Here is a 25,564-nt window from a genome sequence, read left to right as displayed (position 1 = left end):
GTGAATTCAGGAAATCAAGAAGTCACAGGAACTGCAGGAAACCACAGCTGATGAGCTCAGCTGCTGGCAGCACTGAAGCAGGTGATTAGTAGAGCAGAAGCTCCTGCAAATCCTCACGTAAGCCCTCTGAGCAAGCCCGGCTCTCTGCCTCCGATGCTGCAGAGCAATTATGGCTTCTGTTTCTCTTGTTCTTCAAATATTACAAGTACCTCTCACTGGGAGATGGCAAATAAACCCTCTTAGCAAGGAAATCAAGGAAGTGTGGCTTCTAAGCTTCCACCTCCAACAGTACAGGGAGAATTCAGAAGGCAGCCCTGGTACCAAGAGTGTGTGTGTGCCCTCAATCATGTCCAACTCTTCGTAACCCCATGGACTACAGCCCACCAGACTCCTCTGTCCAAGGAGTTTTCCAGGCAAGAATACTGGGTTGCCATTTTCTACTCCAGGGGAGCTTCCTGACTCAGGAATTGAACCCATGTCTCTTGCATCTCCTGCACTGGCAGGCGGATTCTGTACCACTGCACCAACTGGGAAGACCTTTGTACCGAGTATCAATACACAATGCTCAGCATGGTCCACTCCTCTGGCTTGCGGCACTCACACCCTTCCAGCTAGCTTTGAACCTTCAAACCACTTCATGCTTCCATCTAATGTAAGGCAATGATCCTTCATGCAACCAAAGTGGTTCACTGTCTTCCCTTAGAAAGTCCCATCAGTCTCTACCCATCTCTGGTCTCCGTTCCTCTTTTAGTTCAATACGACTTGTTTCTGCAACTGCTCCCAAGGTGAGAGCTGATATTTATAATTTTCTTCTTCTACACCTCTTTCTATGGTTCCTATGCCTTCAGTCAGAACTTCAGTTAATTGAGATGCTTTACCTGCGGCGCCTCAAATCGTGATTGCTAAAGATCAGTGCCATTAGGATTCTGCCTCTTCGGTGTTGCCAAGGCCTTCTATCCATTCTCCCTCCACGCAGGGATATACTAAGAGGTGTTCAAAGTACTGTGGGTGTGTGTGTGCGTGCATGCGCACATGTGCACTTGTGGGTACTATTAGGTAGACAAGGAGGTTTGGAGGCTTTTATTTGTATTATGAGTATGGAAAAAAGTTCTGGACTTTGAGTCTTGAGTTCTTATACTTCCTAGATGCTGTTTCATCATGTTTCTTAAGCAAGACTTGGGATTTGGCATGTGTAATTAACTGCTTACTATTCAAAAGATCATTGAGATAGGTTACAAATAGGATTTTCCTCCCAAATTGTAGACCAGTTAAAAAAGTACTTTTGATGGCAAAGGCACAGCAACAAAAGCAAAAACACTTACTGATTTGCATTGTTGTACAGCAGAAATCAACATAACGTTGTAAAGTAATTATCATCCAATTAAAAATTTTAAAAAGCAAAAATAATTAAATGGGACAACATCAAACTAAGAAGCTTCTGCTCATCAAAAGAAACAATCAAACCATCAACAAAATGAAAAAGCAACCTACTGAATGGGAGAAAATATTTGCAAGTCATATAACCAAAAAGGGTTAATATTCAAAATATATAAAGAATTCAAACAGCTCAATAATAAGAAAACTATTGATATAACAAACATTAAAAATGAGCTGAGGAATTGGACGGTTTTCCAAAGAAGACAAACAAATGGCAACAGATACTTGAAAGGATGCTCAACATCATTAATGAATAGGGAGATGCAAATCAAAACCACAATGTTACCTCACGCCCATTAGAAAATGCTATTTATTATCAGAAAGACAAGAGATAACAAATGTTGGAAGGGTGGGGAAAAAACAGAACCCTAGTGCATTGTTGGTGGGAATGCAAACTGGTGCAGCCATTATAATAGAAAGCAGTATGGAGTTTCATGAAAAAATTAAACATAGAATTATATGATCCAGCAATCCCACTTCTAAGTATACATTCAAAGGAAATGAAAACAGGATATCAAAAAGATATCTGCACTTTCCTGTTTACAGCAGCATTATTCACAATAGCCAAGATATGGAAACAACTTAAGTGTCCATCAATGGATAAATGGATAAAGATGTGGCATATATAGTCACTCTCAGTATCCAAAGGCAATTGGTTTCTCCTGCAGATACCAGAATTTATGGATATTCAAGTCTCTTAAATAAAATAACGTAGTATTTGTACATAACCCATATATATCCTCTCAAATATTTTAAATCACCTCTAAATTATTTATAATACCTAATACAATGTAAATGTTATGCAAATAGTTATAGATATAGTGTAAACAGTTGCCTGTATACAGCAAATTCAAGTTTTACTTTTTGGAACTTTCTGGAATTTTTTTCCGATATTTTTTGATCTGTAGTTGGTTGAATTCATGGATCCAAAATCTAAAGATAAAAAACAGCTGACTGTATACAATGGAATATTATTATTCAGCCATAAGAACTTTCATTAGGGGACAAGGGAAGCAATAACTGGAACATTCTTCAACAGAACTTCACTTATGGTTTAACAAACAAAAGAACCAAAGAAAATCCCACTACTTCATAAATCCTAGAAATTGCTTCATCTACCCATTTGAGAATGACATGAAAGTCACAGGCATTTCTCATTAGAGAAACTCTCTAATATAATATCAGCATTTCACTCACACAACAAAATTGAGTATCTGCCCCTTTTGGAATATCACAATGGAAATTGCACGCTTATGCAAGTGTACAATGTGAAAGACACTTTTGAATTGCTCCAATAACAATGTCTCCTGGAACTTCCCTGGTGGTCCTCCGGTGGTTAAGAATCTGCTTTCCAATGCAGGGGACGTGGATTTGATACCTGGTTGGGGAACTAAGACCCTGCTTAGTGGCAACTAAGCCCGCACGCCACAACTAGAGAGCCCACATGCTACAACAAAGACACAGCACAGCCAAACCAAACAGAAACAAGGTCTCTTAATCTTGGTCTCAGGGACTTAGTTTTAGAGCATCCATAGATGGACTTCTGAAGGCATATGCTTAAATCACATGCAAAATTTTGCAGATATAGACTATTCAAGAAGTGACATTCCTGGGTTCTTCATGCCCTGAAAACCATTTTCACATAGATTATACTGTCCAGTCATAAAAACACCTGAGAAAAGTAAGGCTGGCATTATTTGATAATAAAACTAAGGTTCAGAAAGACTAAGGTTGAGGTAAACTTGCTCAAGGTCACATGTAATATTAAGAACCACAAAAAGTGGTGTGCCACTGCAGAAAGGCTGTCACCTAAGTTTCATTAGACATGGTTTCCAATCCCAAATCTTTGTCTAGTGTAGTAGGTAACCTTGAGCAAGCTACTTAACCTCTCTCTAGGTCTTAGTTACACTACTTATATATTTATTTATGTATAAAGGGGGTATCAAGGAGCGGATATTACCATGTTCTGCCTACATCAGAGCTCTAAGAATCAACTGAATTTATATAAATGCACTTGTAGACAAAAGGTAGTAAGTCCTATTGTCCTACTGTTAACCCATGGGTTGGAATTTAAAGTATAAATCATTTAAAACCTTCCAAGTCTCAACAGCAAAAAAGATTATGAGTTGCAAATGTGACACCTATTGACTTGAACAAATTATTGACCATGAGGTACTTTCTTGACTTCTGGGTCCAAGTATATCTAGTTTCACTTAGCAGTTTTCCAGGCTCATCCATGATGCAAGTACCAGCATTTCATTTTTTATGGCTGAATAAGCATTTCATGGCAGGAGTATGATCAGTTGATGGACATTTGGGTTGTTCCCACTTTTTGGCTGTAGGTAACACTGTTGGAAACATTCATACACAAGCTTCCCTCTCCTTCTGTTTTTTTTTTTGTTTTTGTTTTACTTCTCTCCCTCCCTCTTCTTCCTTCCTTCCTTTCCTTCTCTCTCTCCTTCTTTCATTATATAGAAGACATAAAAAATATATATGTACTGAATGTACAGTGGTACTTTATGATTTTGATTTGCATTTCCCTCCACTCCAGTATTCTTGCCCAGAAAATTCCATGGACAGTGGAGCCTGGCAGGCTACAGTCCATGGGGTCGCAGAGTCAGACACAACTAAGCAATTGAGTACACACACATGAAATGGTTAATGTTTAACATCTTTTCCTGTGCTCACTGGCCATTTGCATGTCACTTTTACAAAACTACCTTTACAATTGGTTTGCCTACTGTTAAATGAGGTTGTCACTTTATATTGAGTTCCTTATATATTTTAGATGCATTTATCTATTATCATTGTACCATTATCAGATAATGATGGGCAAACATTTTCTCCCATTCAGTGGGCTGCCTTTTCACTTTCTTGATAGTGTCCTTTGACACTTAAGTTTTTCTTTTGATGGATGTTTCAATTTATTTTTTTTCTTTTGATGCTTGTCCTTTCGATGTCAGACCTAAGAAACCATTGCCTGATCTATGGTCAAGAAAATGTACACCTGTTTCTAAGGATTTCACAGTTTTTGTTTTTATATTTGTCTTTGCTCTATTTTAAATTTTTAAAAAATTTTTATTTATTTTGGTTGTGCTGGGTCTTGTTGATGAGAGGGCTTTTTCTCCAGTTGCAGCAAGTGGGGCTCTCTACTTGCAGTGTACGGGCTTCTCACTGCAATAGCTTCTCTTGTTGCAGAGCACAGGCTGTAGAATATGCAGGCTTCGGTAGCTGCAGCTCCCAGGCTCTAGAGCACAGGCTCAATACTTGTGGTTCATGGGCTGACTTGCTCCTAAGTATGTGGGATCTTCCCAGACCAGGGATAGAACCCGTGTCTCCTGCATTGGCAGGAAGATCCTTTATCACTGAGCCACCAGGAAAGCCCTTAAATTTTGTAGAATTTGAAGAATCTAACTTCATTCTTTTCAAGGGATGCTCAGATGTCCCAGCACCATTTTTTTAAGACCATTCTTCCCCCACAGAATAGTCTTGACACCTTTGTCCAAAATCTATTGACTTTTTCAAACCTACAGAATGTGCACCACCAGAAGTGAACTGTATTATAAACTATGGGCCTTGGGCAATTATGACAAGTCAATGTAGTCACACTCATTGTAACAAATGCACCAACCACTCTGCTGGGGGATGACAGGAGGTACCTGTGGGTCAGGGGATGTATGGAAAATATCTGTACCTTCCTCTCAATTTTACTGTGAAGTTAAAACTGCTCCAGAGAAATAAAATCTTTAATTAAAAATTCAATTCACCATAGATATATGGATTTCTTTCTAGAATTTGAATTTTATTGCATTGTTCTATGTATCTATTCTTACACCAATGCTACACTATCTTGATTATTGTACCTTTGTCTTAAGATTCAAATTTTTAAAAATGTGAATCCTTCAACTTTGTTCTTTGTTTCAAAGATTTTGTTGTCTATTCTGTGTCCTTTGAATTTTCAAATGAACTTTAGGATCAGATTTTCTATTTCTGCAAAGTGAAGTTCCAATTTTGATAAGGACTGCACTGAGTCTACAGATCAATTTGCAGAGTATTGCTATCTTAACAATATTAAATCTACAATTCCAAGAACACAGGCTGCCTTTTTCTTCTGCAACATTTTATAGCTTTCAGTGTACAATTTGCACTTAGGGTCAATTTATTTCTACATATTTTATTCTTTGTAATGCCATGGGGTCACAAAGAATCAGACACAACTTAGTGACTAAACAACAACAAAAAAATACTATTGTAAATGCAATTATTGTCTTGATTTTCAGATTTCTAATTGCTAGTGTATATAAATACAAGTGATTTTTATATACTGAGCTTGTATCCTTCAACCTTGCTTAATTTGTTAATTAGTCCTAATGGTCTGAGGGGTTTCAAGGATTTTTTATAGAGGTTTTCTACATATAATATCATGTTATCTCCAAATTGAGATAGTTTTACCTCTTTACAATCTGCCCTTTCTTTTTCTTGCTTAATTGCCTTAGCTAGAACCTCCAGTACAATGTTGGACATCCTTGCTTTGTTCCTTATCTTAGAGCGAAAACTTTCAGTTCTCTCACCATTACAATGGTGTGTGCTTTACAGATGCCCTTTACCAGGAGCTTCCCTGCTGGCTCAGATGGTACAGTCCGCTTGCAAGGTAGGAGACCTGGGTTTGATCCCTGGGCTGGGAAGATCCCCTGGAGAAGGGCATGGCAACCCACTCTAGTATTCTTGCCTGGAGAATCCCATGGACAGAGAAGCTTGGCAGGCTACATACGTCCATGAGGTTGCAAAGAGTTGGATGTAACTGAGCATGCATGCATGCACTTACCAGGATGAGAAATTTCCCTTCTACTGTGAGTTTGTTGAGTGTTTACGTCATGAAAGGGTGTCAGATTTTGTTAAATGGTTTTCCTGTTTCTACTGACATGCGTCATGTTTTTTTCCTCTTCATGCTATTAATATGGTTTATGTACTGATTTTCATGTTGAACCAACCTTGCATTCCTGAGACGGAATTCCACAGTGTGGTCATGGTACACAATCATGGTGCTGGGTCTAGTTTGGTTTACAGTGTTGTTCAAGTCCTCTATTTCCTTACTGATCTGTCTTGTCTGCCCATCCATTATAGGAAGCTGGGTATTAAATTATCCAACTATTACTGCTGAACTGTTTATTTCTCCCTTCAGTTATCTCAGATTTTGCTTCATGTATTTTGGGACTCTGTTGTTTTATATATATATATATTTGTGATTGCTATGTATTCCCAATGGATTGAGCCTTTTACCATTCCATGTTGTTCTTTGTCTCTAGCCAAAAAAAGTGTTGAAGTCTATTTGTTTAGCTCTCTTGGTTACTGCTTGCATGGAATGTCTTTTCCCATTCTTTTAATCTATTTGTTAGTCTCAATCTAAAGTGAGTCTTTTGCAGTTAGCAGAGAGTTTGGATAAAGTCTTTTAATCCATTTCATCAATCTCTCATTTAAATAACACCTTTCTTTGAGGCACCTTCAAAAAGCCCTAGGGTTCTGTAATCTTTATTATGGAAAAAACACTGATTTAATACATGCAGCAATTACTTATGAAAGAAATACCCAATTTTATTTTAGAATTTTTCAGGAACTTGCCATGTTACCTAGAACCAGCTTCTTTTTATAATAAAGATGAAAAACATTATCACAGGTGATGGTATCAGAGCAACCATTTTAAAACTGAGAGACATTCAGGATATACTTAGAGATGCTCTACCAACCAGGCCTAACACCTACTGTGTTAGTATAACATGTAACGTAGAAATGCATCAATAGCCATGGCACCAATCCACCTGTAGCAGATGGTGCTGACTATGAGCCCAAAGGCCATTTCCCCTTCCCCTATGATGCTAACACCCTAATTCAGTTCCTTGTGTTCACTCTTCTCTCATATAATGGACACTTTGATACATTAAGGTGATCTCATCTTCCTTTCCACCAGCTGGTTTAAAGGGATAGGAAAGTGACCCAGTTTGGGTCAATGAGAGGTGAAAGAGTGTCTTTCCTGAAACTCTCACTACTTCTGGACCCATTTTAAGAAATCATAAATCTCTATATTAAGCAAGTCTGTATCAAGTTTCCTGTTAAGGCTAAAAATTCTTAACAGTTTGATGAAGTATTTCTCAACTGATCAAAAAATAAGCTAAACTATTATATTTTAATATTTTATTCAAAGAGTTCAGTTTTAAACATCTATAAGATATCCATCAACTTCAAGTGGCAAAAGAAACAAAAATATGTAATAAAACTATTTCAGTATCTTTGAATAGGGAAACCAAAAATACATACTACCACCAGAATAAACAACAAACAAACCTAGTCTATTAGGCATGTATATATTTTATTTTCCTTTAGGTGATAATTTTTGGAAAATTACACTTTCCAAGAATAAGCCCTTGCAAACAGAGCTGCTAATCTTTCCAAAAATAAAATCCAATATCTAGACTCTCAAAACTCACAAAACCAAAAGGAAATGTCTAGTTGTCAGCCAACAGTGCCATGCTCAAGTCAGTTTCACACCACAGGGAATAATCTACAGCTAACTTTAGTAGGCAAACTCCAATTCTAAATATTACTAGTGAGGCTGCTTCTATTACTAGTGATACTACTTGTTATTCCCAACTGTGTTGACAATTGTCTTATTGCTGAATTGTATGTGATAAATCTTCTTTGGCAACTTTTTATGTATCAATTAACACAACTGGACAACTATAAAGATTTGGGTTAACTTAATATTTCAAAGATTTCAAAACTTCATTATAATATTTAGATGTAATTTCTTATAGATGTTAGAATAGGAAAGCCTCCAAACATGCCTAATGAAATATAATAACAAGAAAAATTACTAAATAATCATTAGCTTTTCAGTTGTGTGTGCAATTATATAATTCAATTCAAACATTAGTGGCAATATTACAATGTTAGTGCCAATTCTCTATCAGACTTTCTGTGATAAAGGACAAAAATTAAATATAGAAACTAACATCTGGGTACCTGTCAATTTTTCTGGAAGGCTGTTTCATATGGATTCAAAATGACCTAAAATTAGCCAGAATATAGTATGAATTCTCACTACAATACCTCATAGAATTAAAGTACATTAATAATAATTTTAATTTTTATTCTATGGAATCAGCCTATTTTGGAGGCTTGGCACAATATTACCAAGAAATTTAAATAGGAAACTCAAGTCCAGATGTGTAACTAAGAAATCTTTCTATATATTAAAAAAATCACCAACTTAAACTATAAATGTCTTCCACTAAACATTACCACTCCAAAATTCACACAAAGTAAATTAAAACAGGTATGGCAGAAAGTGCACTCTGAAGCATGTTCACATTTAACAAAGATAAATGACGAAGTTTAGCCAACAAAAATTCAAATAGGCATATATGCAAACACATCTGTATGCAAATTTTCATGAGTAAGATATAAGAAATGATTCATTTTGGTAATTTTATGTACAGCCTGTATACAATTTAAAACAAGTACAACTGAAAACATTTCTAAAGCCACAATAAAGTCAAATGATATACTAAATAACAGTCTTACAAATTGGTCTCTCTTAGGAGTTCTTAAGAGAAAAACAACTGAGTAATGTTATCCTAAGAAATGCCCTCCTCTTGATCAATCATTTCTGTCTTAACTGAAAAGACATCTGCCAGCATATGTTTTGGAATTTCTGAACCTCTGACTTTCAAGGCATAACAAGCATTCTCCACTTTGGCTAGACTTTGTTTCAAAGTATACAGCTTCTTTGAAACCTCATAAGGTCCAGTGTTGCCAATGAATGAAAACCCATCATAAACCTGACGTAAAAACTGGCTCACTTCAAAGGGAGTGTCAATGTCCCCATTCCCGACACTGTTAATACACATTCGCATCAACTCTCCAGTTAAATCAGCCACTCCCAGAAGGTAATCAACAGGCGTGATTCTCAGTCTCCAAGTTCCGCACTGCTTATCCTGTGCATCAGAGGAAGGCTGGTAAAAAAAAATAAACACACACACACACAAAGAAAATACACTGTGAAAAAGAGTGACTATGTATACATATAAGGTACAAAATCAACAGCAAGTCAATCCTACTAATCTTCTCTAAATAAAATGATCCATTTTGTTAAATGACCATTCAAGATGTTACAAGAAGAACTCATGCCCTCAGCAAGGAGTTGAATTTACGACTTCAAGATAATTCTGAAATCTAATATTGTATCATTATAAAATCAACCATTTCCAACTTCACTTGACATATAAAATAAAGATATTCTTAAGGCCTAATGACTTCATCACATGACAATGGCTTACATATTTAAATGGCAAATCATAAAGCCCTCCAGGTTTATGATCCAGTCATGATTTTCTCAGTCACTTAGTCCCTTTCTGGCCTCTCTTCTGTCCCCACTCAGCACTGACCATCATGATTTAACACTAACACTCTCTTGCTATATCCTCCTCAGTTTCTTCAGACTCCTATTTTTCTACTGCACCTGCCCAGCAAAAACACACCCTGAATCAGTATTAAAAACTATTCTTGTTAGTGCTTTATTCAAGTACTGAGTACCACTAGACTAAAAAATAATAATAATGATCACAACTGTATAGCGTTTGTACCACTACAAATTACTCACCAATCCTTTTACTTATTTCTTAGATGGTTCTCGCTCGTCTCTTTGAACACTATTCCAAACCTTCACTACTTTTCTCCTCAGCCCCTTACTCGATCCCAAACCTCTTCACTCTCAGTAAACAATCTTGCCTACTTTCACTGGCCTGGTTATTTGCCAGATCCCCTGGCAAAAGCTCACTCAATTACCTTATCCCTAAAAACAAAATAAAACAAAACAAAAAAACTTATTTATGTCCACATCCATCTTTACCTTCTATCCTTCAGTCTCAGATGATGAGTTGTCCCTCCTCTTGTTTGAGGTTAACTCTTCCAAATGACCTTGACCCATCTCCTCCCACCTCTTCCAGGACCTTGCTTCATAAGGTGTATGCCCTTGGGCAAGTTATTTCATCTCTCTAAACCTCAGTTTCCTCATCTGTAAAATGGGATAACAGTACCTACCTCAGAGGTTTATTTTTAAGGATGAGATAACATTTACCAAGTTCTTGGCATAATGCCCAACACAAAGTAAATACTCAATAAATGTTAGCTGCTATCACCATTACCGTCACCACACCAATCTCCTCTCTCCACATCAACTTCTCTCTAATGGATTCTTTCTGAAAGAGGCGATGTCTGAACTGTTATTAAAAGTCTGATGAGACTTAGGTGGGTTGCAATTATACTGAAGGACATTTCAGGCAGAGGGAACTGCAATAGCACGCAGATGAGAACTGTGCTGTGTACATGAGGAACGAGTGAGGTATTCCTTTAGAGTAAAATTTAAAGTAAGAAGTAGTATGGGATGAGTCTAGAAAGACAGAACAAGGGATAGAGCAAGGGGAGAAAGCCACGATAAGAAATTAGAACTTCACCTACAGGTAATAGAGACACTGAGAATTAAGTGAGCAAATGACAGAGTCAAATTTAGGTCTTATAGATGATTCTGGTTGCTTTGTACCCAGGACATGACTCCTAACACTGTTGGACTTTTCAGACATCATATGTTCCAATCTTCTCAATATGGAGTATAAGACATGAGATCCCAGAAACACTGCAGGTAATATCACTAGTTAATGGTTAGAACTGGGTAAGTATCCAAAGTCAGCTCCCCAAATATAGTCTGACCTGCTATATTTCATTTCCATTAACTGTTAAGAGAACTGACATCTTTTTGGAAAGCATAGATTATGGTGGGAGTGGTGGGGGGGGTGGGGAAGCGGCTGGCGTTTTTATAAGTCATTTATACAAATAATTTTTGCTTAAGAAAACATTACTGTTCTTTGTTTCCATCATTAGGAGTTCCCTGAATATAATTAAAAAGTTGATTTTGAAGAAAAAAGCATGTTAAGAAAATCAACAAACTGTCAAGGAAATAAATTCTGCTTTACTGATAATATATATTAGAAACCAGGGAAAATAAAATTACTTAAAAATGCAATTTTTCACAATGGACTTGAAGTATTTAGGGGAAAAATATCAGGATACCTATAACTTAAACTAACTGAGCAAAAAACATTTAGATGAAGCAAATAAGGCAAAATATTAACAATTATTGAACCCAGATAGTGGGTATATGGGTGTTCATGTATGACTATTCTCTCCACTTTTCTTGTGCATTTGAATTTTTCATAAGAAGTTTTAAAGAATTAAATGGTTTGACACTACTCTCAATATGTAAGTCAGAGCAAAATACCTTCCCCTATTGGATTTCCAGAATTTTCAGCACCAAAATGAATCTCTAGCACTAAAAGGAAATATTATTTATGAACATGGTCTTAACATTTTGAGAAGACACATGTGTATGATTATGACATCCTAATCTTAGAATAATTTACTACATAAATCCTCAGAATAGAGCATTTACTCCCATTTCTCTTTAACTTCTTGCCCTCATACTTCCATTCTGAATTACAGAGAATCGAAAGGAAAGTATGGTAACTTGCCTAATATATTTAAGAAGCAGGGTCACATAGGCTCCCCTTACTTCTTTCTGTAATTCAATCTTTACCAAATGAACTAAAAATATGAAAGAATTTTACTTCTCAAGATGAATTTCCTCAATAAAATTCACATAATTTTTAAAACTGAGAAAATATATGGTTTCCCTGAAGTAAGCTACACCTGTCATGCCAAATTATCTCACTTTTCATTATTAATATTTTATTAACATTCAAGAAAATATGATTTCCATACCTTCTTCCACTTTTTGCCTACTTGACAGATTTTTTTAAAATAATAATGAAAGAAAAACTGATGAAAAATAAAGAAAAGAAAAAAACTGCTTAATTGTACCTTTAAGTGTATTAATATCTTAGGAGACTATCTAATACTCAAAATTTTATCTCATGGCCTGAATATTATGTCTTGAAACTCAGGGGGGAAAAAACAGTATTTATTTAAAAGATGAATTACACTATTTCAGATACAAGCATTATGAACTCAGTGATTAGATTAACATCTCTCACTATATCATAACAACTTTATACTGGCTCTTATAATGACTACTAACTATTGGGCACCTATGTGGCATGTGCTGTATACTACCTAATTTAAAATCTTTAAATCAAATCCTTTAAAACACTCCTTTGAGGTAGATGCCTGGCACGGGGTCCCTGTGGCACATGAGAAACACTGGAAGAGTGACAGGGACGCTCCTGGCTTTGGATTCAAGACACCTGGTTTCCAAGTTAGCTGTCGCACTTGCTTGACTAGGGCTCAATAAGTTACTTAAACTCTGTGAAAGCCTTTTTGTCAAATGAGGGTAGTAATTCTTACCTCCTAAGTTTAATAAAAGGATTACATGACATAGTGTTTATAAAGGGCACACAGCAAATACACAGTAAAACTAAAAGTGGACTTAACACAATAACCACTCCATAATGCTTTACATAAAAGGGTACTGTTCCCCCCAACCTACCCACAGTTGTTGAGCCACTAACTAATGTATTTAGAAACACCATTTCCCTAGCTGGGAATCTATGAAATCACACTTTAGAAAGAACAATATGCAATATTCTTTGCATTATAAGCCAATGAATCTCCTACAATCATCACACTGCTGTGTAAATTATGTAATAAATGTGAAATATGATTTTAAATTCTTACAGTCTTATTTTCTTTCCCATTGTCTTCTGTTGAAAAAATCAACTGTTTATTAATTTCATCCATACTGATAAGTGATCGTGTTTTGATGAAGTGTTGAAAAGAGACAGCCTCCACATATTCCTGCAGTCCTGAAAAACCAACAGGAAAATTACTAAAGAACAACCACTAAGTTAGTAAGAAGATCATAGTAAAGAACTTCAAACTAATCATCATCTAGCTCAACAAAAGCTTAACGGTATCTATTCCATCAGCCCGAGATTCGGTTCTGAGAACACACCACCTGGGGCTAGCTGCTGGGGACTAGCACCGCACACAGCACACGTTCCTGGGACTGAACTTAAGGTGGCTCAGACAGAAATGTGTTCAGGGTCTTCCTTGTATTTCATGAGTCCCTTAGTCTTAAAAATCTACTCTCTCCTACAGAGAAATGGCAAAGATTTTCAGAAAAATACTTTTTTAAAGGATTTAAGAAAGGGCTATTACCAAAATTCTGGGAGGCTTTAATAGAACTTATACAGATTAGCCTTTGTTCCCTTAAGCAGCAAAAATAGACAATCACATGAGATAAAATTAAAGATAATTTGGCTCTTCCTTAAAATGTTCCTAGGTCAAAAACCCAAAACACTGTAAATAATGAAGGTTAAAGTGTCAAAATTCAAAATAACATTTTCCTCATACTTCAAATTAAATCCTTTCTGCTTCAGTAGTTGAATTAAAAAAAAAAAAAGCTAATGAGTAATAATACCAGTTGCACCAAATGTAAATCCTACAGAGTCCACTCTGAATTAAAGGTCGAAAAATCAGAGAAGGCAATGGCAAGCCACTCCAGTACTCTTGCCTAGAAAATCCCATGGATGGAGGAGTCTGGTAGGCTGCAGTCCATGGGGTCGCTACGAGTCAGACGCGACTGAGCGACTTCACTTTCACTTTCACACAACGGAGAAGGCAATGGCAACCCACTCCAGTGTTCTTGCCTGGAGAATCCCAGGGACGGCAGAGCCTGGTGGGCTGCCGTCTATGGGGTCGCACAGAGTCGGACACCACTGAAGCGACTTAGCAGCAGCAGCAGCAGCAAAGGTCAAAAACAGTGCTATTTAAAACAACCAAATTCTATAGCCATACTTTTCAGCATTATTTTATGTCTTAATCTATAAGGTAATACTCACAGGGAAAAAAGTGTTTCTTAAAATTATTATCATTACTGCCAGTTTAAGAAACTTGGTCTTCTTTTTGAAGGCTTTATTGTAAAAAATAGGAAGAGGAAAATAAGTTCAGATAAATGTCAGAACCTGGTAGGGTCATCTGTATTTAAGTTCTCTTTCTAACACTTCTCCTGACACAGTCCTGCACTCACATGACCTCCCAGTAGCTAACACTAACAACCAGGCCCGGCGGCAACAGTGTCAGAAGGCTGACCACTGCCGTATCGTCACATCACGTGCCACGCAAAGGGTCAAAGACAAAAAGGAGATAGATGACCTGGTTCTTACAGCAATAAAAGGAAATAACTAAATGAAAATATCCTGACTCATTCTGAACAGCAAATGATGCTGAAGTAAAGTCAGAAAACAGGTGCTGCCAGAGCAAGACACGATAGAGCACTTTGTTCAATAAACCATAACATGCTGCGAAATGAAGCAATACAGTTGAGTTTAACAGAGCAGATAACATCTTTTAACATTTACAATAAAAATACTTTCGTAAAATTTCAGTTTTAGGAATAGGTTAATAAAATCCAGTTTCCTTTCCTAACAACAATCTATATTTCTCATTTCCTTCCAGAAATACTTCAGGCATACAAAAGCAAACAGCAAAACTTAAGACTTACTCATTGCATAACTAAACAGCTTTACCATGATTAGCTCTTACAAATGGGAGCTAAAGAAGATATGTGCACAAAGATTTATGTATAAAGATATCCATTATTACAATCATTATAAACACAAAAATGGAAAAAATTTACAAGATCAATAACAGAAGTGCCACTTCTCAACTTACTGTCTCACAGCTTTATCAATGCACATGATGGAGGTGCACCTCCAAACGGCTCTCTTTTGCCAGCTGGCACACATCAGGCGTGACTGCTAGAGGGCCCTGGAAGGACAGCACAGGAGGAACGAGCTCTGGTTCCCGGTGTGCCCAGTCTGCGGCAGCCATCTAAGCGTGGGGAGCCAGCGGCTGGAGGCGGGCAGCAGCACCAGGCCTCTCCTTGGGGGCAGGTTCTCTCTGTGACCCAGAGAGTGGTTCCCAGTGAGCCACCTCCATGGGCAAGGAGTCATGGTTCAGCACCTCCCCGTGGAGAGATTGATGCTATCAGCGCAGCATCTCAGCCATCCAATGGCCCATGACTTTAATGGGGTAAGTTGGGGGCAGGGGTGGACTTCACCAGATGTGTTCCTTCCATGGATGTGGATTCCTCCTCTGATTTCCTGTACTCTTTAGAGTTCATGTTTCCTCTTATAAAGAAGTCCCCTATACAGTCAATTCTTTATATTAAACCTTCCCTATTCGTTGGAAAAGACCCTGATGCCAGGAAAGAGTGAGGGCAGGGGAAGGGAGTGACAGGATGAGATGGTTGGATGGACATCTCATCCAACTCAAAGGATGTGAGTTTCAGCAAACTCTGGGAGATAGTGAAGCCCAGGGAAGCCTGGAGTGCTGCAGTCCATGGGGTCACAAAGAGTCGGACACAACTTAGCGACTGAACAACAATGCAGTTTGTTTCCTGTTTGGACACTGATAACTACAATAGGGACTTAAGAAAAATAAATAGTGGTACTATATCTCCTTCACCCCTAGTACACTATAGACAGGTATTCCATCGTAGAAGGCCAGCCAAGGTGCCTGTCCTTAGAATCAAGATGCAATCCTAGCAGGAACCTTAACACAGATGCTCCCTTCCTTATTTGAGGTTTTCCACTTGATGTTCTCTACTGGATGCTGTAAGCATTTGCACTCACTCAGATCTCTCCCATCCATAAGCCAGATCTTTCCTCGCAACTATTGCCCGATATCTCTACTCCCCTCCACAGTTAAATTTCTTAATAACCACATCTCACACTTCTCAGCCTACTTCATTCCAGCTTGAGCACATCTCTAGGCCAAAACAGCTCTAACTTAAAATTATGCCAGTTAATGAATCTAATGGACATTTTTTCAGTCTTAATTATGTAGCAGCATTCAGCATTTTGACCACTTTTTCCCTTGCTTCAACAAGCTTCCCATTGGTTCTTTTTATGGCATCTTTTCCTAGTTCCCCTTTTTTCTACCTCTCTGGCCACGTCTTCTTAGTCTGTGCCAGTCCTAGGCTCTCAAATTGCCTATGCTAAATCACTTCAGTAGTGTCTGACTCTGTGCGACCCCATAGACAGCAGCCCACCAGGCTCTGCCATCCCTGGGATTCTCCAGGTAAGAACACTGCAGAGGGCTGCCGTTTCCTTCTCCAACAAATTACCTATACTTGGCTTCAATTAATGCTGCCATCTCCCAACTTTACATCTCTGGTTTAGAATCACATATATCCAAATGCATATTTGACAATCCCATCAGAGGGACCTCAAAAATCAACATAATCAACAATGAATTCACAATATTCCTTCTAAACCTAGCCCTCTTTGTTTTGCCAATTCTAAGAGGATCCTGGCCTTACCGCCATCTATTTTCCCCCCCTTTCTCGTCCATTCTCACACCACAGAGTTTTTAATAGTCTTGTAAATAGTCTTTTTTGCCTATTTAATAACTATAATTAATAACAGCTTAATAATAATGACCACATCACCACCCTGCTTAACGCCTAAATAGTTTTCCATGGCTCTTAGAATACAGAGGAAAATCATTAACATGGTTTATAAGCACCTGCTTAATTTCAACCCCCATTTACATCAACTCATGCCATGGGCAGGTAGTTATACATTTATATAGTATATAACTATACTCATGTAGTTATACATTTCAAAGACGGACATGTAAATCCATACAAATCCTTTAACAAAAGTACATTGTTTGAATACACTCTCTGAATTCTCCTACTTCTTCAGTATTTCTAGGCATAATCTTGCCCCAAATTCCTAAAGTTGGCTTACATTTCAGGGCCATGTTGAACAAAAATAGTATTTTAAATGCTGCAAATACAAGCAGCAAAGTTCTTGTCATCTAAGATTCTATCAGTTGAAGGTGGTGCAAGCAAGCTTCCCTGGGGCTTTATGGTTAAGGCTCAATGATTTCATCAAGCAAGCATTATCTCAGTTTAATGGGTATGAGCCAGTGTAAGCCTATAGGTGAAGGATGACTTTATCTGTACACCTATAATCTCAAGCTGATTTGAAAGACAGGGTACAAATTCCAGTGTGTAGTTCAAGGTAGAGGAAATCAGTCAGAAGGGAGGTTATCACTTACACTGAACCAGTCTCTTCTCTGCTCTCTCATGGTAACACTATGTGATGGTTCATCTGGTGCTCAGGCCAAACACCTGTTAAATGTGGGTGTGAAAGTACTTTCAAGATGTGACTAACATTTAAATCAAGACTCTGGGTGAAGCAGATACCCCTCCAAAATGGTGAGGGGTGGGGGTGGAGGGAACACCCATCCAACCTGCTGAAGACCCTAAGAAAGACGCATGAGGATTCCCAACTAAGTAATTCTGCCCGAAACTATGGTAGAGAAATGCTGCCTAGGTTTCCAGCTTGCCGATTTCAGATTCAAGACAGCAGCATCAACTCTTTAAAGAAATTCCAGGCTGCTGGCCTGCTCTACAAATTTCATAGTTGCTGCTGCTAAGTCATTTCAGTCATGTCCAACTCTGTGCGACCCCACAGACGGCAGCCCACCAGGCTCCCCTGTCCCTGGGATTCTCCAGGCAAGAACACTGGAGTGGGTTGCCATTTTCTTCGTCAATGCATGCAAGTGAAAGTGAAGTCGCTCAGTCGTGTCTGACTCTTAGCAACCCCATGGACTGCAGCCTACCAGGCTCCTCCATCCATGGGATTTTCCAGGCAAGAGTACTAGAGTGGGTTGCCATTGCCTTCTCCTAATTTCATAGTTGCTAACCCCCAAATCATGTGAGTCAAGCCCTTAAAATAAATTACTACCTACCTGCCCCATCCCCCTACCTCATGAGTCCTATTGATTCTGCTTCCCTGGAGAATTCTGGGAATTGTGTGTCTGGTGAGATAGAATGCTCACATAACTAAGTGTGCACATAACTTATGCACATATTTCTGTCTTCTCTCCTTGACTCTGTGCTAGATTTTCTTCAGTTTCTCACCCACACTGTGCCCTCTCTGACTTCAGGGGATTTTGTATGCTGCTCCCTCAGCCTTCATTCCATTCTCTCCTCTTTTTCAACCTGATGAATTACTAATCCTTTCACGTCCCATCAAATAGCACCTCTGAAGAAACTGCCTGACACCACCACATTCTAAGTCAAGGCCTTGTTATATGTTCTCCTAGTGCCATGAGCCCTTCCTTTGTGGCATTAGTCAAAGCTGTAATATTTAAATAACGTAACAATCTTTAACAAATGTCCGCTTCCATCCCTTGCTGGAAGGGCAATACCATGACTACCTTGTTCACTACTTACCCTCTGTGCCTGATATAACAGTACAAAAATATAGTTAAATGAGGTAGATCCATTTTTGAAAACCTATTCCATAATTTAAAATTTTAAATGTTTTACAGGGACACTTAATAAATAGGAAAATGTGCAGGTCAGAAAAAAGCACAAAATAAATAAAAATTAAAACACAATATTTACACTATGATTATAAAGACAGAAGGAAACAGGAAAAATCTGTGACTCAACGTCACAAGAACTCTTACCACCTTGGCTCTCTAAGTAAGGGGGTTTAAATCATCCTAGAGGAAATACAGTTACACTGACAGTCTGCTTACAGAGATCACTGGGGGAAATCATGTCCAGGAATTTGATTCTGTTCAAGGAAAGACTGAAATTCCAGGACCTATCTACCACAGTGCTTAAGAACAGCATCCCAGAGTAAATGTCCTTTCACGAATGTTTGGATGTGCAAGGGGAGAAGTGGAGCTCAATTCAGGGCAAGAACCACAGAGGTGAAACAGCCTCCATACATGAAGAGAAATAATTTCAAGTTTCAAAGTTCAGCAGAGGGAGAGGAATAAGAATTTTTAAAAAGAAAAGAAAACAAGCATGAAAAAGCAAATTAATATTTTTAATACCATTCCTAATACTGAATGAACTTTAAAAAAGATACTAACTACAGGAGAACATATTGGTAGAACATCACTTCTTTATGAATAGAAAAAGATATCTGGCTGAATTCATTAGTTGTAGAATTGTTTATGCACATGAGCCAATTCAAATCATGAAAATTATTTTAATGATTTTTAAAAATGACTTGTAGTTAATAAAATGAACTAAGTACAACCAACTTCCTGGACTATGTCTCAACTATAAAACAAAAGTACTAGACACCATGATCTTTGTGGTACTTCTCAAATTTAGACTGGTATGAACTATTCTTCCTATTGAAATATCAAAAAAAATTCATCTTAGTGAAACCAAATTATGTGGCAACTGAACAGGAATGCCATTTGCCTCTAGAACAAAGCACTTCCCTGAATGATGTTGCTAAAATTTTGCAATTTTATGAATAAATGCACATAAAAAAATATAATTCACCAAACAGGGTAAAGAACATAAAATTAAACATTTCAACCATTTTTAAGTGTACAGGTATGCTGCATTAAGTGCACTGACTTTGCTCTGCAACCAATTCCCACCACTGGGCATTCCCTGGAGGTGCAGTGGTTAGGATTCCATGTTTTCACTGCTGAGGGCTCAGGTTCGACCTCTGGTCAGTGAATTAAGATACCACAAAGTCACATGGTTTGGCCCCTCAAAACACACACACAAACAAAAACAAAATAATGAATCTCTATGCCCATTAAATGACTTCTCATTCCCTCTCTTTCAGCCTCTAACAACCAGTATTCTACTTTGTCTCTATGAATTCAGCTCCTCTGGGTACCTCGTATAAATGGAATCATATGGTATTTGTCAGACTTTCCTGTTGGCTCAGTAGTAAAGAATCTGCCTGCCAAGGCAGGAGACATAGATTTGATCCCTGGGTCAGGAAGATCCCCGGAGAAGGAAATCGCTACCCACACTAGCATTCTTGCCTGGGAAATCCTATGGACAGAGGAGCCTGGCAGGCTACAGTTTATGGGGTCACAAAAGCATTGGATGCGCCTGAGCAGCTAAACAACAAATGGTATTTGTCCCTTTGTGACTGGCTTCTCTCACTGAGCATCTTCATGTGTTGTAGCGTGTGTCAGAATGCCCTTCCTTTCCAATTTATAAGGCCAAACAATACTCTACTGCACGAATATACCAAATTTTATCTATTTACCCATCAATGGACACCTGGGTTGCTTCCGCCTTTCAGGTATGGTGACTAACACTGATATGATGATGAGTGTACAAATATCTGCTTGATTTCCGCTTCCAGTTCTTTTGAGTATATACTCAGAAGTCTCCAACAAAAATTTTTTTAAATATATAAAAAAACATTGGTAGTGTCTAAGTTTAGTGTCAATGTAAGATAATGTATCTGATAGTTTACACATCCACCTTTTCAAAGCTCACTGTAACTTTACAAGGCTGTATTACTATCCTTATTTTATGGATGAACAAACTGTGGCTAGAAATTCACTCAGACCACTTAAGGAGTAAATTCAAGCCCTTCCCACTTTACCTTATTCAACTCCATGTAAAACATACTCATTTTTTCTCACTTTTTCCCCACTAAACCCCTAGGTCAGTTTTTCTCCATGCTTCGTTTACCTGTTCTCTCATCTCTGATACTATATTCTTTAACGATTCTGTGCTAGTCTGTGCCTATGTTGCTCTCTCTTAAATCTTTTTTACCTGTAAAGAGTTTAAATGTTCTGATACATTCTAATCAAGGTACCACTCATTTCTTCAAACCTACTAAATAAAGCTTATACTTTGATTAAATACTTCAGTAGGCTTTGCATGATCACCTATTTTACACCCTAGAACTATGAAGACAAGAATCATCCCTTTGATACAACTCTGCTCCTTCCTCCATTCCCCATGATAGTACTTCATATACAAAACAGACTTAAATGCTTAGTAAACTGCTTCTAATGCAATTTATAATGACTGTTCCTCCTCAATAGCTTTATGAAACTCAAGTGTTTTGACAAAAATATTGGTATTTGGTATTCAAATGTTTAGAACTATCTAATTGTCCTTTATCTATAGTACTTTGGATATAAGTCCACTAAGAAAGACATATTCTTACAAACTTATCAAGTTTAAACCAATGAAGTTCAGAATTAGAGGGCTTATCTGATTTATTATCATACAGGAAAAAAGGGATATGAAATAAGAGCCCTAAAAATTCATTTGTGGTATTAATCTCTATTAAGGTGGGTGGCTGTCAAATATTACATTTTCAAGTTTATCTAAAGTCATTATTTAAGTTGTCCTTGTGATGTGATTAAGTCACCTCAGAGATAAGGGGACCAACTTCTACTCCATAGAAATTAGGTTTCAATATATACCATAGAGAAAGTTCAAGGACATCTGGCCCCAAACACTGAAAGCATTTTTGGTCACATCTAGGTAAAAGGATGTTTAAACAAGTTATGTTTCAACTTGATGAAAAGGACATCCGCTATTTCCAGTGAATAATCCCCAAGGTGAAAATTTTCAATCTACTGCCATATTCTATCAAACAATGCCTTTCCATTCTGCTTCTGCCTTGGATGAAATCCAATTAGAATTATTTACAAAATCAGCTGCCAGTAAGAGAGAAGTCTGTATGTTGCTTTTATGTAATTTGTTATTTTCCATCTTTTTCTATGAGAACATGTACAAGGAAACCCAATGAAAGGCTTCTGATTATTTTTATTTATTCTTATAATATTTAGGCAATATACATTCCACCCAAATCTCCATCAAAAATCATAAAGTAATTTCATCATAACTCAAACTACAAATCTCAACTTTTTTTCCAAGCATCTAGTGTTACAGAATACTGACATTTGACCCAGCAATTCCTCTTGGGTATACGCCCGAGAACTGAAAGCACATGTTCACACAAAGACTTGTACGAACATTCATAACAGTATCATTAACAATAATCATAAGCAGAAACAACCCAAATGTCCAAAAACTAATGAATGGATAAACAAAATGTAGATATATGCACAATGAAATACTATTCAGCCATAAAAAAGAAAGTGCTGATAGAGGCAATGACATAGATTAACCTTGAAACATTATGCTAAGTGAAGAATTCAGACACAGAAGGCCACACACTGTATGATTCTGTTTCTATGAGATGTCTAGAACAGGCAAATCCATGTAGACAGAAAGCAGATTAGTGCTTGCCTTGGGGTGAGGGAAGGGAGATAGGAAATGACTGCCAATGGGTAAGGGGTGTCCTTTGGGACTGATGAAAATATTCTGGTATTAGCTAGTGGTGATAGCTGCACAACCTTGTGGTTATGCTCAAGATCACTGAACTGCACAATTTAAAAAGGTTAATTTTATGATACACAAATTATATCTCAATCTTTACAATGGCATTTATAGCTATTTTAAAGAGTACAACCTGAATTTTTTCAAAAGTTACCTTTACCAGATCACTGAAACATTAAAGTAAAATCACATCTAAGGTTGATTCACAGGCCACTCTGCTAAAAAAATGTATTCTCAAACATGTAACTTGTATACAGATAATAAATATGTACTACCAACAGTAAAAGAAATGCAAATCCACTAATTGGGATTTTTGTCTATCTGAGAAAGGCTTTTACTTTAGCACTGAAGAGGGTATGTTGGGCAAATCGGTATTACTGAGTTTTTACCTAAAATGAAAATAAATTTTAGGATTTAGCATACTATTACAGATTAATTCTGCTAAATTCCACAGGGAAGAGAAAGAACTTTTGTTAACAGTTATGTCCAGAGTAAGAAATGCTTTCCACGAACATATACCATTTAATTTTCAAAGCAGTCCATGCAGCAGCTGTTACAGCTCCCCAACAAAGAAGCCCAGGTCACTTTTGCAGCAAAGTCTCTTTCTCTGCTTCACCTCACTGAGTAAATTTTATCTGTTAAAAGCAAACCTGAATGAGCAGAAAAGTTAATAGCAATCTTGAGAGCTTCTGAATTCCCTAGAGCTGACTCTGGGATCCTGGGAGAGGATCACAGTCTTTTCCTATAGCAATCGCTATAATACTCCCTGAAACAATTCTTGCCAGCACTTTGAACTCACTTGTCCCTTGGAGTGATAGTCAAAATATTTTAACAGGAATATAAATTATTACCAATCAATATAAACCTAGTATTTTAAATATATTCTTTTATTCCCTTACAATATTAAAATACATGTATTATAAAACCTGCTTCCCAAGTGATTTAACATACATCATAAACAATCCATCAAACCATCCTGATAATTCTTCAGTCATTTCTTGATTTTCAGATGTTGTTAGGGTGATCTTTCATTTGATTTGTCTTTCAGCTAAATGAGCCATGATTGATATTGGGAACATCATCAAACTTTTCCCATGACTTCTTCCACTAAAATGATGGTCACTCCGTGACTGGGATTCCTGCCCATGTGGGGCTTTACAGGCCTGCCTCCATGTCCGCTTCCATCTCTCCCTACCGGTCACCAAACCTCTGCTCCATTCTCATCATTCACTCTCTTTTAACCACTGGAGGATGAAGAGAGCAGAGGAGAAAAGAAAGGAAGCACATGATGTAACTTGGGTGTGTGTGTCCTTTGGTTGTCTGCTAGGACCCAGGGCCGAGTCCCCTTCCCAGACCCCTTCCTCTGTGTGAAACAGCTGCTCCCCTCTCCTCCAGGAGTGTGTCTCACACAAACCAAGGTTCCCTGAACTGACCTCACAACCTGTTACTGCAACCTGAGGAGACAGGCTTCTGCTACTGGGACCCTAGTCCAGCAAATATTCCATTCTATTTCCTTCAGTTAAGACTCCATAGGTCTTTGGCTTTCTTCTGACTCTACGCTTACTTTGGACAATTTTATCCTTGTCTATAAATTCAACTATAGCTTATAACTGATGCCTCCATGGCTGTAACTGCACCCCGAGTCTCTAAACCCATTAGGAAACTGCTCGGGTGCCATATTAACTACATCCAAAACCCAATTTGTCTTCCATCTCTTAATAAATAACATCTGTGCTTAACCAGCTGGCCAAACCAGAAACCTAAAGGTTTTCCTAGTTTATTCCCTTTTCTTTGCACTTTTAAAAAAAGCCATATTCTAAGAACACACCCTTTCCTCTTCCTCCCCACTGCTAAGACAAAATGGAGACGTCCTAACTCCACACCAGGAATGACTGCCAGAGCCTCCTGACTCACCTCTCTGCCTCCAGCCTTCCTCCCAAATAAATATGATAAAATCATAAGGGAAAGCAGACTTGAAGTGAGGATATCTGAGGTCCAAAAGTCAAACCGGTCTCTTACTAGGTGTATAAACTAAGGGAAGTCTATTAAGTTGCTGCACTTCAATTTCCTCATTTGTAAAATACAAACATCTACCTACATTGTAGGTTTTATATAAAATAGTATGTCAGTGTCCGGTACAAGTGCCCTCTGTAACTACTGAATTAAACTGAAGTGGGAATTATTAAAATAAGAATGCTGGGCATTAACTTTTGTTAGAACAATATTTTGTTGTTGCTGTTACTGTTCAGTCTCTAACTCGTGTCTGACTCTGTGACCTCATGGACTGCAGCCTGCCAGGCTCCTCTTTCCTCCACTGTCTCCCAGAGTTTGCTCAAATTCATGTCCACTGAGTCGATGATGCTATCTGACTATTCATCCTTTACCGTCCCCTCTCCCTTTTTCCTTCAATCTTTCTCAGTATCAGGGTCTTTTGGAGCTTCAGCTTCAGCAATGAGTGTTCAGGGTAGATTTCCTTTAGGATTGACTGGTTTGATCTTCTTGCTGACAATGGGACTCTAAGAGTCTTCTCCAGCACCACAGTTCAAAAGCATCAATTCTTTGGTGCTCAGCCTTCATGCTCCAGCTCTCATATCCATACATGACTAGCGGAAAAACCATTCCTTTGACTATATGGACCTCCATCCGCAAAGTGATGTCTCTGTTTTTTAATATGCTGTCTAGGTTTGTCATAGCTATCCTTCCAAGGAGCAAGCGTCTTTTAATTTCATGGCTGTAGTCGCCATCTGCAGTGATTCTGGAGCTCAAGAAAATAAAATCTGTCACTATTCCTACTTCTTCCCTATCTATTTGCCATTAAGTGATGGGACTGGATACCATGATCTTAGTCTTTTGAATGTTGTTTTAAGCCAGCTTTTTCACTCTCTTCTTTCACCTTCA

General features: G+C 37.9%; 1 protein-coding gene across 2 annotated transcripts in view; it reads right to left on the bottom strand.

Annotated features, from left to right (window-relative positions):
- Positions 1-7,782: 7,782 nt before the first annotated feature.
- TSNAX (translin associated factor X) overlaps positions 7,783-25,564 on the bottom strand; it is a 37,023-nt gene continuing 19,241 nt past the window's right edge. For both annotated transcript variants that reach the window (XM_006069661.3, XM_025284500.2), the window contains exons 5-6: positions 13,180-13,307; positions 7,783-9,446 (exon numbers count right to left, since the gene is read on the bottom strand). In XM_006069661.3, coding sequence (XP_006069723.1) covers positions 9,069-9,446; positions 13,180-13,307 — 506 coding nt within the window. In that variant the 3' untranslated portion in view covers positions 7,783-9,068. The remainder of the gene's footprint in view (positions 9,447-13,179; positions 13,308-25,564) is intronic.

The sequence above is a fragment of the Bubalus bubalis genome, chromosome 4, assembly GCF_019923935.1.
Source record: "Bubalus bubalis isolate 160015118507 breed Murrah chromosome 4, NDDB_SH_1, whole genome shotgun sequence".
In the NCBI taxonomy this organism is placed as follows: domain Eukaryota; kingdom Metazoa; phylum Chordata; class Mammalia; order Artiodactyla; family Bovidae; genus Bubalus; species Bubalus bubalis.
Note: the sequence above shows the minus strand (reverse complement) of the source record. Positions and strands in the feature narration are given on the sequence as shown.